The 13,993-nt window shown below is 58.2% G+C and overlaps 1 protein-coding gene across 2 annotated transcripts in view; it reads right to left on the minus strand.

Annotated features, from left to right (window-relative positions):
* The window catches only part of KDM4B (lysine demethylase 4B), a 121,159-nt gene that overhangs the window by 41,210 nt on the left and 65,956 nt on the right, over positions 1 to 13,993 (minus strand). For both annotated transcript variants that reach the window (XM_061422567.1, XM_061422566.1), the window contains exons 6-8: positions 11,668 to 11,717; positions 7,830 to 7,933; positions 3,452 to 3,589 (exon numbers count right to left, since the gene is read on the minus strand). In XM_061422567.1, coding sequence (XP_061278551.1) covers positions 3,452 to 3,589; positions 7,830 to 7,933; positions 11,668 to 11,717 — 292 coding nt within the window. The remainder of the gene's footprint in view (positions 1 to 3,451; positions 3,590 to 7,829; positions 7,934 to 11,667; positions 11,718 to 13,993) is intronic.

Consider the following 13,993-nt stretch of genomic DNA (forward strand, 5'->3'; position numbering starts at 1 on the left):
TTGATTCTTTAGACCAGGGACTGCAAACTCCCGACAAGAGCCAACAGCAAATATTTTCCACTTTGCAGGTGAGATGGTCCTGTTAGGACTACTCAGCTCCACACACGAATGCAAGCAGCCCCTGCACAGCATGCCAATGAGCGGGTGTACCTGTGCCAATAAAACTCTATTATCGGGACTTCCCTGATGGTCCAGTGGTTGAGACTCCGAGCTCCCAAGGCAGGAGGCCTGGGTTCAATCCCTAATCAGGGAAACATCCTGCAACTAAGACCTAGCACAGCCAAATACATAAATTAATTTAAAAAACTTTATCAATGTGAAATGTGAGTTTCATCCAGTTGCATGTGTCACATATAACTTCTTTCGATTTTCTTTTCCCCCACCTCTTTAAAAACCTAACACTCAGCACTCCCCTGGAGGTTCAATGGTTGAGACTCTGAGCTTCCACTGCAGGGGGCGCAGGTTCAATCCCTGGTTTGGGAAACTAAGATCCCGCATGCCACGTGACATGGCAAGAAGAACAAAGACATCTAAGCATAGCTCTGTTTGCAGACAGTACCAAAAACAGTCAACCAGCCAGGTTTTGTCTGTGGGCCCCGTTTGCTGACGCTGATCTGGAAGAAAGAACAGGCACACCTGAAGTTCACACAGGCTGGCGAGCCCGGGCATTTAGCATTTCATGTGTCAACAGAGAAAATGACAGAAATGGGTCGATGAGGGGAGTGGGGGGTTCAGTGGGAGCCTGAGAAGCTAATGAACCAGCAAGTAAAGAGGTCTCTAGAACCTGGGAAGGGGACGTTCTCCCCCTGGGCTGTGTCTGAGGAATGTGCTAGAAGGGGACACAGATTAGGGGGGCAGGCACTCAGGCTGCAGGGAGAGGCCCCAGCTCAGTGGGAAGGGGGCTCTGGCTGCCCCTCTACCCCACCCACCCCCTCCCTTAAATCCATAGCCCTAGCACCACGGAATCTGAACAGTCCTTTGCCCCTGATACCTCAGCTTGTCATCTGCGAGGCCAAGCGCCCAGGCAGCCTCTCCAGCCTGGACTAGTTACAGGGCAGTGGAGCTCGGAGGGTCACCACCGAACAGCCCAGGAGCTGACATCAGGTGGCCACGGATGGGCACCCCAGGACTAGTGGCCACTCCTGCAGGGGCCCTACCCCAGCTGCCAGGCCCCTGGAACCCTGGGCCGGCTCAGAGCACCACACTGGTTCAGTAATTTCACGCTACGCCGCCCGGCAGTGTAAGCATGGAGCCCCATCTCAGGCTGTACCTCCCAGATGTCACTTGTTTGTGAACACATGGCTGAACCCAAAATTGCTTTTAATATCCAGGCGGTCCCCACTGGCTCCGCAGCAGGGTTGGCTCCAACAGTGCCTCCAGGACAAGCCCCCGCTAGGCTGACAACTCAATCCAGCGCCCGCTGCGGCCAGGCGGCCCTGCACACGTGGAACGCTCGGCGACAATGCGAACACGCCCTGGGGGGTGTAATTATTCCTCTGGATCTAAGCGGACAATCCTGACGTCCCCATTTCTCCTCTTTTAGCCAAGTTGGACTCTCTGCCAAAGACACTCTCACCACGATTTTCTGAATTAAGTCTAAAAGCCCAATGCTTCACATCCTGGGGCGCCTCTCCAGTCTTCCTGGCTGCAAAGCCTGTTTCCTTTCTCAACTGCACTGACACAGCAAAGTTAGAGAGAGAGAGATCATTAGAAAAACAGAGATGAGCCAACCCATCTAGACCGCCAACCCGTCTAGACCGCGCTGTGTAGCAGAGATGTGCCACAAGGCCACCCCCAGAGCTTAATTTTCTTAGTCTTTCACCCTCTTCCCCAATAGCTCAGTGGGTAAAGAATCCACCTGCAATGCAGGAGACACAGGAGACGCAGGTTTGACCCTGGGTTGGGAAGATCCCCTGGAGGAGAAAATGGCCACCCACTCCAGATTGCTTGACCGGAGAATCCCATGGACACAGGAGCCTGGAAGGCTATAGTGCATGGGGTTGCAGACCTGGGCACTACTGAGTGACTAAGCACATACAATCTTTCACCCCATTCAAACATGAAATGAAACACATGTTCCCTTTCAGAATGGATCTCATTTAACCCTGTCTACTCCCAAGCTCCAGTCTGTGAACACCCTGAGAACCCTCAGTCTGGGCCTTCCTGCTCTTTGCCACATGCTGCACCTGGATGCCAACTTCCCTCCCCATTGGGCCATATCTCCAGGCCACGATGCCCAACAGTCACAGCCTAGACCCTCTTCTGCAAAGATCTGGGGTCAGGGGTGGGCTGACCAAACCACGATCTGGACTCGGGGTTCTCCTGGTCCACACCACCCCCACTTCCATGTCTGGGAGAAACCCACCATGCTCCCTAACCCTAGGCCCTGACTCTGAACAGCTGAGTGATTCCATGGAAGACCCCCAGGGCTCTGCTGAGGAGGCAAGTAGGAGGCACCCCGATTTCACTGAATAGGCCCATGCAGGAGGGGCCTCTCCTGCTCCTTGCGCTCAGCGCCAGAGTGAGACGTGTGCACAGCTGGGCCCCTTTCTATGCTGGAGAGAAAAGGTTAAAGCAGCTGAAGCCTGAGAGCCGGGGCTGCTCAGCCAGAGCCCAGCCGGATGGGTAGAGCTCACTGGCTTCCTCAGGGTGGTCGTGGTGCCAGTCCTGGGAGGAAGGTCACTGGTCCCAGCTGCCAAGGAAGGGCTGGGCCTGCTGCATACCCAACAGCCCTCCTAGCGGCCTCCCCTTCCCAGGGACCTGCCCACTATCCAGCTGCTCCCTGGACACGCCACTGTGGGGCCCCGAGCCCCACTGAGCTGCCCATCAGAACCACAGATGGGTGCATGTGGGGGGAAAAAGAAGCTGAGAACAAGCACTCGGGTCAAGCGTCAGGTCTGCAGGCTGATTATCATCACTCTGGGGGCAGGTCGGCAAAGTACTGCGGAAAACAAATGAGGCTCCTGGGCTCTGAGTGACCACTGAGGACGACGAGGCAGCAGGAAGCCCTTGGGCTCGAGCACAGGGCCTGCCCTGCCAGGGCTCTGCTCTCTCTTGCATGTGCACTCACACATACGTGCGCGCACACACACACACTGCAGACTGGTAAAGATAGGCTCTGGGGCTGGAGCAAACCCTGCACCTGACCAAGAGGCCCCTCAAGAGTCAACTAACATGGAACAAACTTTCCCTGGCCCCCAGATGGTGGGGGCGTACCTGGGCCTGCCAGGACAGAGGGAGCCCTGAGCCAGGCCTGGCCAGGCCCCGGCTGCTGCACACCACCTGACCTGCCCATGCCCTCTTCCCTCCAAGTGAGGAATGAGCTGAGGACACGTTTGCTGAGGATCCAGAAACAGACCCTGATGGAGAGCCTGAGCCCCAGCCTGAATATAAGTGGCTGTCATCTAGGCCCTGGGCTGGGGGAGCAGGTCAGGGGCCAGCGTGCACTCACCTGGGTGGCCACCTTGCCGTAATCGATCCACCGCAGTGTGGCAAAGTTGGTGGACTCGGCGCAGTTGAATCCGTGGTTGAAGCCAGCATGGTAGCCGTAGGGGAACGTGATCATGAACTCCCCCGCCTCCTGTGTGATCTGGGGAGGAAGGGCGACAGGTGAGGGATGAGGCCCGGCCAGAAGAAACGCCCGACACGGGGCATCACAGGCTGGCAGCAAAGCCACCAGGAGCCACTGAGGGGCCCAGCAGGGGGATGTGGGCTCCAGGACGTCCCACCAGACGTGGGGACCTGACTTCAGGAGCCAACGGAGTTGGCCAGGTGAAAGGCCAAGGTTCTACAGGCTGCAGCCTGGTTCTCATGGAGCTGGTAGAGCAGGTGAGGCGAGCGGCTGGGGTGGCTGCTACCAGCCCCACCGCTCAGAGGCCCCACCGGGCCCAAGGGGACAGTCTGGACTCTCAGACAGGTGAGTTGCAGCGCTAGGATTCTAGGTGCTTTCTGTTTGGGATGGGGGGCGGCTTCTGCTTTGGAGGCAGGTGGTTATCACACCTCCTGTCCACTGTGAGATGTTCCCACACGGCAACAGGGCTGGCAAGTTGGGCCGGTCAGCTCTGGGGAAGCTCAGAGCCCTGGGAGCTCAGGACACGTGTAAGCCTGCAGCACAGCATCCAGTCCTCGTGCGAGGAAGTAGGCCCACCCATGAAACGGCCCCAGATTCTGGCCTGAGTCACCCCACCACTGTGAGCAGGGAGCCTATCCACTAGATCCTAAGACATGGGTCCTTCCAAGTGAGGATAGAGCAGCTGAAGTGACGTATCGGTGGGCTGGGAGGACACGTGTCAAGGTCAGATCCCCACAGGAGGAGCTGATGTCTCTAGGCATATTCAAAATGGTCTGGACAGCCAGACTCTGGTCCGGCCTCTGCATCAAAGACGCCAAACCCAGGAGCTGGGCATGAGGGATGGGGGATGATGACACCACACAAAGGCGTCCAGTACTGCCGCCCTGAAACTTCGAGGAGGAGGTGGGGGCTGCAGCCTCCTCCCCAGGGCCCTCCCCACTGACCGCCCGCAGCCATCAGCAGTCGTCCCAACAGCAGACTGTTGTGAAAGGGATGAGAAGTAACAGTAGCCAGCACGCCCGCTCGTGGTGTCCTGCGACGCAAGGTAGGGCTGTTGGAACAGAGGCGTGTGCAGGAGTGACCTCTGGAGTCGGGAGGGCCATCATTTCCTGGATTGAGCTGGGAGCACAGATCAGCTTGACTGGAGTTCCAGGGACTGTGGCCCCAAACGCCGCCCCATCCCATCCTCCAGGTCTCTCTAGGGTTTCACAGACACTGACCACACCATGTGTACTCTGGGTCTGGCCTCTTCTGCTTGGCACATCCTCAGGGTTTATCCGTCCCAGTGGGCACTCCGCTGTCTCCTTTTTGTTCCTACAGGGCCTCCTGTCACGAGGACATGTCCTACTTGCTCATCTGGCCTCCTGCTGACAGGCCTGCAGCTGTTCCCTGGTCGGGATGCAGCGAGCAGAGCGGCGGGGCCAGTGGAACCACTTCTCCAAATGGTGCTGGTGTTTCTCCAGAGCAAACAGACACGGAGGGGGAACCGGGGGCCCCAGGAAACTGCCCGGCGGCTTTCCATGACAGCTGCCCATCTTGCACCAATGTGGCAGTGACGGCGAGATCCCCCTGTGCCCTCGGCAGTGTCAGGGGTCTTCGTGGCCCAGGTGGGGGGTTCAAGGCTCCAGCCCTGCCCCCAGGTTGGCAGGTGCCACCCACCACATCTGGTCCTGGTGTGTCTGGACCTGCTGTTGCAGGCGTGTGCCTCCTTTTGCCAAGTGTGTCTGTTTAATTCTCCTGCCCCACTTGGAGGCCATTCACTGCTTTGTCACTGACTGTGGTTCTGCGCCCTGCTAATAACCCCAGAGAGATGAGTAGAAATCGCTGGATTTATCTAAGGAACTGACGAGGAGTCAAACCTCGGCAGGGGAAGGGGAGCGGTGGGAGGTGGTGGGGGGTGAGACGTCCAGAAACCAAGCACAGAGTCAAAAATCAATCAAAACTGATGTAGCCTGGAGGAAAGCCAGTCCTTAAGAACACGCTGATATTTTTCTTTTCAAATAATGAATTGCACCAATCAAGGGAAGTCACTGTGGATTAAGTTATATTTTTAAATTCCAGTCCAAGTGACAGCTGTGTGCAGGGATGAAGCAACGGTAGGAGAGGGGGGAGGTGGGGATGGGCAACGTCCCCAGGATCAGTGGCCAGCATCCTCGGTCCTCAGGCAGGGCCCCCTGGGTCGGCTTCAGTCGCAGGACTCAGGAGCTCATGAGACGGTAAATAAGCTCGGGTTTGGGGATGGCCCGTTAAACCCAGTTACTGATTTTCTCATCCTACTCGAGGTGATCCTATAGAGTGCTGTCTCACTCTTCCTCCGATGCCTCTGAGCAAGGCTGGTCTGCTCAAGCCTCGGCGGGGCAGTGGGGTCCCTGTAACCAAGCTGGAGCCCCCCACCCAACCCCTCCCATAAATCAAGGCCCAGAAGGGAAGGTGTGCTCATTTGGAATGACAAGAAGATTATGTTCCCGTCAGAAAATCTACATCTCGGTGGCTCCACCTCGGGCCCACGGAGGCTGTCCTCCATGTCACCGCCATCAACGTTAGCCCGACAATAAATTAGAAGGCATTGGGGATGATGGATCGGCCTTGAGGCGGAGCAGTCGGGAGAGGAGGGAGCTCGGGCCCCGCACGCCAGTCACAGAGGAAGCCCGGAGCTCGGCTGCCCCTCGAGCTCTCGAAGAATGAATGAGGAAGTCCGTGGCAGATCACAGAAACACACACTTTTAATTATTAAAAAGCTCCGCTATTGATCTGCTTTTTCTTCCAGAAGTAAATACCATTACGAAGATTTATAACTGGAGTGTGGAGTGACTCTTTTACCAGGAATTCAGATGAGGGGCTACACGTGGAGCCCTGAGAGAGGCGTCCATCCATCCCTGACTCTGCGGGGCCTGGAGCCTGGTCCCCAGGCCTGCAGCCCATGGAGGGCTCTCTGCTGCCAGACAAGGGCCTGGGTCCCACAGCCTCGGGTGAAGCTCTGTCCTGCCCTCTGTGGGAGCCGGTATGGCCGCTGAGCCCTGCCTCTCCTGGGTCACCAGCAGGGTCACCAGCAGGAGGCCACTGCCTGTGGGTCTTGCTTAGATATTTCACAAATGAGCTGCAGGACCACACTGGCACCGACCTGGGAGGATGGACAGCACCCACCAGCTGACTCCCACGACCAGCATCCCTCTCCAGGAGGCAGGATATGGAGGATGTTCCTGACAAAGCGATGGGAAACAAGGACCTCTCAGTCCTGTGAGCAATGCTGTGATCTGTCTGCAAGGTTCCTGGTAACAAACAACGTTCCAACCAGAAGACAGAGGGGACTGAGAGAAGAACAGGGACAGCTGCTACCTGAAGAGCATGAGTGATGGGGGTGGCCCTGGCAGGAAGGCCACACCCCCATCTGCGTGGTGATGCTGTGGCTGCGTGCCTGAAACATCAGAACCAGTTTTCGACTTGCTGACACCCGGGGCCAGAGGCAGGCATGAAGTCTGCTCGCAGAGCTCGCTCTGAGCCTGACAGATCACCCTCTGGGGAGACCTGCAGGAGCTGGGCTGCCTCTGCCCTCGGGGCCATGGCCCACATGCCTTCCAGAAAGTTCCAGGCATGGGCCACTCGCCTGGACCCTTGTAACCAGGAAGCCTGTCTGTGGGGAGGGACTGGCCAGGAGTGACAGCGGCTGGGCCCACTCCCAGGACAGAGGCGCCCAGCCCCAGAGCTCAGTCCCTGTTGCCCACCCACTCCCCCAGGTAGTGGAGTCCCTGCCAACTTCGCCCCCAGTGCAGCCTCACCCCTCACACCCCCACGTGGACACCTTACAGGAAACTGCATGAGATCGCAGCTTTCATGCTGCGGGCGAGTCAGACGCTTCATTTCTAAACAGGTACTCACTCCCTCTGGAGTGAGGCCGTCTGCCCTGGGCATGGGAGGGGTGGGCAGGGGGCTCCCACAAAGCAGGGTCCAGCTCCTCAGCAGTTCCTGCAGGGTCGTCAGGAGCTGCCCCCGCCATCCACTCCCCAGTCTGACCCTAGGACCAACAGATATTCAGGTCTGGCTTGGGAGGGACTGAGGGAAGCCCCTCCTGATACCCACCTCCACCCTCACCGCCACTGTGGAGGAGCTGATGGCCCAGCAGTGTGGCCCGACCCCAGCCTGCAGCCCTTCTAGAACCTTCTCCAGCGTGAAGACACCAGTTTCCTGGGGCACTCATGGTCAGCAGGGCCCGGGCCCAGAAGCCTGACCACCAGCAGACTACATACCCACCCCTACATACCCGGCTGAACGGGATCCCATACTTCTTGAGGATAATGGGCGAGATGAGAGTCATCTTGTGCCGAAGGAAGGCATCGCAGCCCTGGGAGCTTCCGGGGAAGAAGCCTGGAGCAGACGAGACAGTGTCAGCCGGACAGGGCGGGGTGGCCAGGCAGCCCTGTCCTCCTGTGGCCCCGCAGGAACGAAACACACAGGGGCCCGCCAGGTGGAGTGTACCCACGCACGGCACCACATTCATGACTACAGACAAGGTGTGCGGTTGGGATACGGCTGCCCACAGACTGCCCCCCACTCCGAGCTCCCCTCAGGCAAAACCAACCCACTGGGGCCTCCACACGGTCACTCAGCCATGTGAGAGAGCAACCGAGAGACAGGACAGCGGAGCTGCTCTCTAGAGCCTGATGAGTTGTGCGGTGAGGAATGAGTGTGAGACCCCCCCACTCACTGACCAAGTCCACAACAAAGAGGGGGGCTGCCTGAGTGGGCAAGGGCTCTCTACCCACGTGGTCCCATGACCCACCCACCTGTGGCCCAGACCCACAGGCATGGGGGCAGAGTGGGCGACCCAGGCCTGCGCCTCTATCTGTGCTCACAGCCCCTCTGCTTTCTGCCTCAGCACACGCCATGCAGCTAATTTAAAAGATGATCCATGAGTCCACGAGAGGCCCAGACACCTAGACCCAGACACCAGGCTTCACCAGCACAGCTCAGCGCTGTTCCCACATCACATGTTGGCTGAAACTCAAGTCACTAACAAGCCAGTCTCATGGTTAAGGAAAAGCCAACCTTAGGTTCTGCCCACGGTGGCTGAGCTTCTCACCCCAAACCGCACAGAGTGGGCACAGGAGGGCCACACGGCTCCTCGAGGTATGGGACACGTCCCCACGGCAGCAGCATGAGGGCTGACCCCCAGGCCCGGGTGGCCCCGGGGCCCTTCCAGTGAGACCAGCCAGCACACATCCTCGATGGGCACGTGTGCACGTGCGTGTGTGCATGTGTCTGTGTGCACACATGGCCCCACCCACATGCCGAGGCTGGAGGAGGCTCCTGACGGCAAGGACCCAGTGTGGAGGTTCTGGAAAGAGCCAGGATGACCGAATCCCACACTCTGCTCTGCACTAAAAGCATTTCCATTAGAGTTACGGCTGCCTGCCGCCCGGCCCGCCGCCCTCTCTGCAGTTCCTCTTTTTAATGCACAGTTTAAGTGGCTCTCATTAAAGCTCTAATAAAGGCGCACATTTTAAGTGATTAGCACCAATAATGCGCCAACACATTAACGCTCTCCCCGTGGGCTGCACAACCCTCCCAGCGAGCCCATTCAGAGCGCAGCTATTCATTTTCCATATTAATTGCAACCCCCTTCCACCCATCTCAACAAAGCTGCCCGGGAGGCACGCCCCAAAAAAGTTTGGAAGGGACGCCCAGGAGGGCAGTGAGTCACCAGCCCTGGAGTCTCCTCCGTCCTTCCTCTGAGGAGGGGAGAGAAGCCAAGCGAGGGACTCTAGAGGAACCATGAGGTCCCCCACCCCTCCTCCGGAGCTGTCGGCCCTGTCCTTGAATTCCAGGTGCGGCCTGACTTCACAAGGGCCGCCTTCCTGCTTGCCCACCCACCCATCCTCTCCCAGCCCCGGCCACCAAACCAAGCCCTCCACAGATGCCCAGGCAGTGAGCCAGCACACAGGTCCGGGTGTCAGAAAGGCCCCGGCAGCAGTTCCGGCTGCCTCCAGCTTCTCTAGTTGGAGCTCAGATCACCCCACACTCTTCTAGTAGAGAAGGCATATTCAGGGAGAACAGCCGGACGTAGCTAGCTGCAAACACCCTTGGCCCCCCCACCGAAAGCAAGAGCAGAGATGCTGAAGACAAGGCCCAGGGTCCCCAGAGAGAGAGCACCTGCACTGATGCTCCTGGCTCTGCAGGTGGGGAGCTGAACTGTGGCTCCCCCAAGACGTCCACGCCCCACTCCCTGCAGCCGGTGTAAGGTCCCCTCCTTGGAGAAAAGGGCTCTGAAGATGGGATCAAGTGCAGGCCCCTGAGGTAAGATGGGCCTGGACCCCTGGATGGGGGGGCTGTGGCATCCTGAAGGTCCTTCTAAGAAGGGGTTAAGGGAGGCCGGACCATAGCAGCGGAAGCCATGGACCAGGGAGACAGGATGAGAGCGGCACGGCCCCTAGTCCAGGACGGGGCGCCTGCAGAAGTCAGAGAGGCTGGAATTGGGTTCTGCCCCACCCCACCCCACCCCACCAAGGGGGCCTCAGGAAGGAGGCAGCCTGCTGATGCCCGGACCTCAGCCCCAAGAGGCTCGGTGTAGACGTTTGACCTCCACAAACAAGATTTGTGTGAGAACAAAGATCTGTGTGGGTTTAATTAGGACTTTTTTTTAAAGTGTAGTTTAAGGTTCACAGCAAAATTGAGAGGATCTGTGTTGTTTTAAGTCACTGAGTTTGTGATGCATGCGTGCTAAGTTGTGTCCGGCTCTTTGTGACACCAAGAGCTGCAGCCCGCCAGGCTCCTCTGACCATGGCATTCTCCAGGCAAGAATACTGGAGTGGGCTGCCATTTCTTCTCCAGGGGATCTTCCCTTTCCCACCCGGATGGGACCCGGGTCTCTTACGTGTCCTGCACTGGCAGGCGGGTTCTTTACCACTAGTGCCCCCTGGGAGTTTGTGGTAATGTTACATCAACCAGAAGCTAATACAACAGGAAAAGACATTTTTAATTGGCATTTTAAAAAGTCAGATAATGGGGAAAAAATCTAATTTGGCTTTCCCTTTAGATCTTAGGAAGTAAGTGCAATTGGCCTTTGCTAGGACTGCCTGTCCTGGAGTTTCCACCAGGAGAAACATGCTCCCCAGAGTGGGAATGGCACGGAGGCCGGTGGCGGGCCATCAGGGAGCCTCGCCAACACCACGCCATGGCTTTGGAAGGTTCCACGGCCTGAGGGTACCGGCTGCCTGCTGCTGCCACAGAGGTCAGGGTGGCCAGAGGCCCGGCGCTGTCTGAGAGGCAGACCCTCACCCCCACCTGGATACAACCTGTGCTGGAGGAGCCGCTCTTGGCTGTGAAGCAAGGGCTGATGGCTGGGCCAGTCGTTGTTACTGTCTGTCCAGCACTGACAGCCATCCACCCTCATGACACAAGAGCCTCCGTGGGGACAGGGCAGGGCCATGAAGAGAGTGACTCAGGGCCCTGGCCTGGCCCTCCGTTGGGGCACACAGAGGCCTCAGGGGCTCCCAGCCGGGGTGTCTGCTTGTCTCGAAGGATTCCATGCCCTGAGGGCCTTCCCTATACCCAAGTGGTCCATGGCCCCCTGTCCAGACACAGCCCAGGACCCTCTCTGATAAATCCGGTCAGCCCAAGAGGCCCCAGCTAGGGCCTCAATGCAGATAGCGGGACGTTGCTGAGGAAGCCTGGGTGATCCAATCCTGCATGGACAGCAGACAGCCCCACGGCCCCCACTCGGCCGTGCAGCACTGTGAGGACCTCCCAACTGGCCTTCTCATGCTCAAGACTGAGCAAAGGCTCCATGAAGACAAAGGAGGGTGGGATGGAGCCCCAGGAGCTGGGGGGTGGGGGGCGAGAACACTGGCTGCCTCCAGCCTGCAAAGCCTGGGGTCACATCCGAAACCCCGTGCCCAGAGTCTGGAAAATGAGAGTGTGAAGCGCCGACACTCGTGCAGCATGCGTCAAGTGACAGACCCACGAGGGGCACCACGGCCTGACCCAGAGGGAAGGAAGTGGACGCGGCGTGGGACACCGACACCCAGACAACAGCGGGAAGCCGGAGAGGGTGGGGCTGCCAGCCCGCCGCCCACCCAGCCCCAGGGGCCCCGGGCACCTACCGATGGCCAGCCGCTCCAGGCGCTTGCCGTGCTCCGGGGGAATGGCATACCTATGAGAGAAGGCAGGCACGTCAGAGTTGAGAGCGTGTGGCCAGGTGGATACCTCCATTTTCAAACAAATGTGGGGTGTGTCCTTTGTCCAGAGGAGGATGGAGGGTGGTAAAGGGTCCGACTACAGTCACCAGACCATCTGCCTCTAGACCTGTTGGGAGAAACTCCAGACAGTGGCTCTCAAGCCAGCGATCCTCCCCCCAGGGGACACCAGGCCATGTCTGAGACATTTCCAGTTGTCACCACTGTGGGGGGGGGGGGGGCGCGGTCCTGGCAGCAAGGGGGTGGGGGCAGGGATACTGCTCCATGCCCCACCCCCACAGAGAGTGACCTGCCCAAGGCTGCAGTGCAGAGCGGGAGGGGGACTGTGCTCCTGAATAAGCCCAGCAACACCTGGAACTCTAGAACAAGACCCTATGAGGGTGCACCCCCCTGCCCCACCCCCACCCCCGGAGCAGGAAGCCAACTGGGGGAACCACAGGAAACACTGAAGACTGCCCAGACATGGCAGCCAGCTGAACCCACCCCAATGGAGAGGTTTATCACTGCTTTTGATAAAATAACACGGGGCGAGGGGAGGAGATAGGTGAACGCTGTGCTGCCTCGTTTATCCAACAGGATAAAAACAATTAATTTCCGAGCATGCTCGGGGCCCTGGAGGCGGCGGCCATGGCACCTTTAATTCTGCTATCATCAGAGAATTTCCCATTATCTGGACAAAGAGGAGGTGACTCTTTTTTTAAACGGCCTTTTATCGCTTACATAAAGATGATCAAAGTTAATCCCAATCCAAGGCACCTTGGTGGGATTAATGTCACCCCCCACAAACAGCAGAATGAAACATTCCATCCCTTCTGGGAAGATGCCCAGGGCCGGGAAGGAACTAATTTACGGCTCCAAGGCTGTGATGATTAATGCAATATCGCGGGTCTACAATGCTGCTTTCACTTAATTACCGCCTGTAATTGGGAGTTGTAAAGATAAGATTAATTGAATCTGGTGGATGTTAAAAGTTGAATATGTTGGCACGCGGCTCCTCTGTTATCAGAAAGTACAGACTGCAGGACGCGGGCCGAGTGTTCAGAAGGGCAGCCCCTGGAGAGAGGAGAAGTGACTCATGGACGGAAGCCAGCGGCCTCGGGGACGTCTGGACTCTGACAGCCAAGAGCATGTGGCGCCTGCCACGCAGCAACCACTGGGCAACCCCCTCGGGGTGCTGAGGGGCCCCAGAGCTACCCTCTCCTGCCTCCAGGGACTCTGCAGGATGAAAACCTCCGTCTTCAGGGGAGGGCAGAGTGCTAGTCCTGACTACATGAGCACTGAGCGTGGACCATCCATACAAAGGAGGCAGGGAGGGTGTTTGAGGCTTCATCGGTGCAGCTGTGAAGGCTCCCCGAATTCTACTGGCTGTGGCATTGTAGGTACTCACCGAGCCCCACCCAGCCACAGCCCTCCCCTCTGGGGCCCCCAAGCAAGGCCAGTGCAATGGAGGCCCAGGTGAGTGGGCCACAGGACTGGCTTCCCTTGCAGAGCAGACATTCACCACTGGAGAAAAGTCCCCAAACCAAGGGGCTTTCATGGCAGAACCTCATGGGGTCTCCAGCCAGGGCCCGGGTTATGTTATATCATCACAGCCCCACCCAGCATCACACCACCGGGTCGGGCTCGGGTCTGGGAGGAGAAAAATAAGAAGGCAGAGGAGGGGCTCCTTGGGTTGAGCCAGGCTGCTTACTCACCCTCAAGGTGGCAAGCATCTGTCTGGCTATTAGAGAGCAGGTTCCAGGGCCATAAAACAGAGTCAGCTTTATTGGTCACCAATATGGGGGCAGTCTGTCCTGCTCCCCAGGAACTCTGTCCCCAACACAAGGTCAAACATCAAGGCCAAAATCAATCTGCTCTGCCCGCCTGTGATCCCAGGCAGCTGCTCTCTGGACGGCAGCCCTGGTCACTTGGGTGGCAAAGGATGCTTGCCTATTTCGATGGACAAACTGTCTGCCGGGACCACATCCGCCTCACGACTGGGCTGGTGTGAGGTCTCCCAGCTGGCAGGCAGCCCTGCCCAGCCCACCCCCAGTCCCCCCTCGTTCCCCCATCCTGCTCTCTGCCAGCATGGGCGCTCTCTCCAGCAAGGCTAGTTTTCTGCATGTCTTGCTGCCCTACAGCCATCTCCCTGGTCCAATAGCCCCTTGCTCCTCCCGGGGGGTACGGTCTAGTCCCAGACGGCCCAGTCACAGCAGAAGAGCCTGGACAGGCCGGACAGGATCGGGCAGCACCA

Source organism: Bos javanicus, chromosome 7 (assembly GCF_032452875.1).
Source record: "Bos javanicus breed banteng chromosome 7, ARS-OSU_banteng_1.0, whole genome shotgun sequence".
Lineage (NCBI taxonomy): Eukaryota > Metazoa > Chordata > Mammalia > Artiodactyla > Bovidae > Bos > Bos javanicus.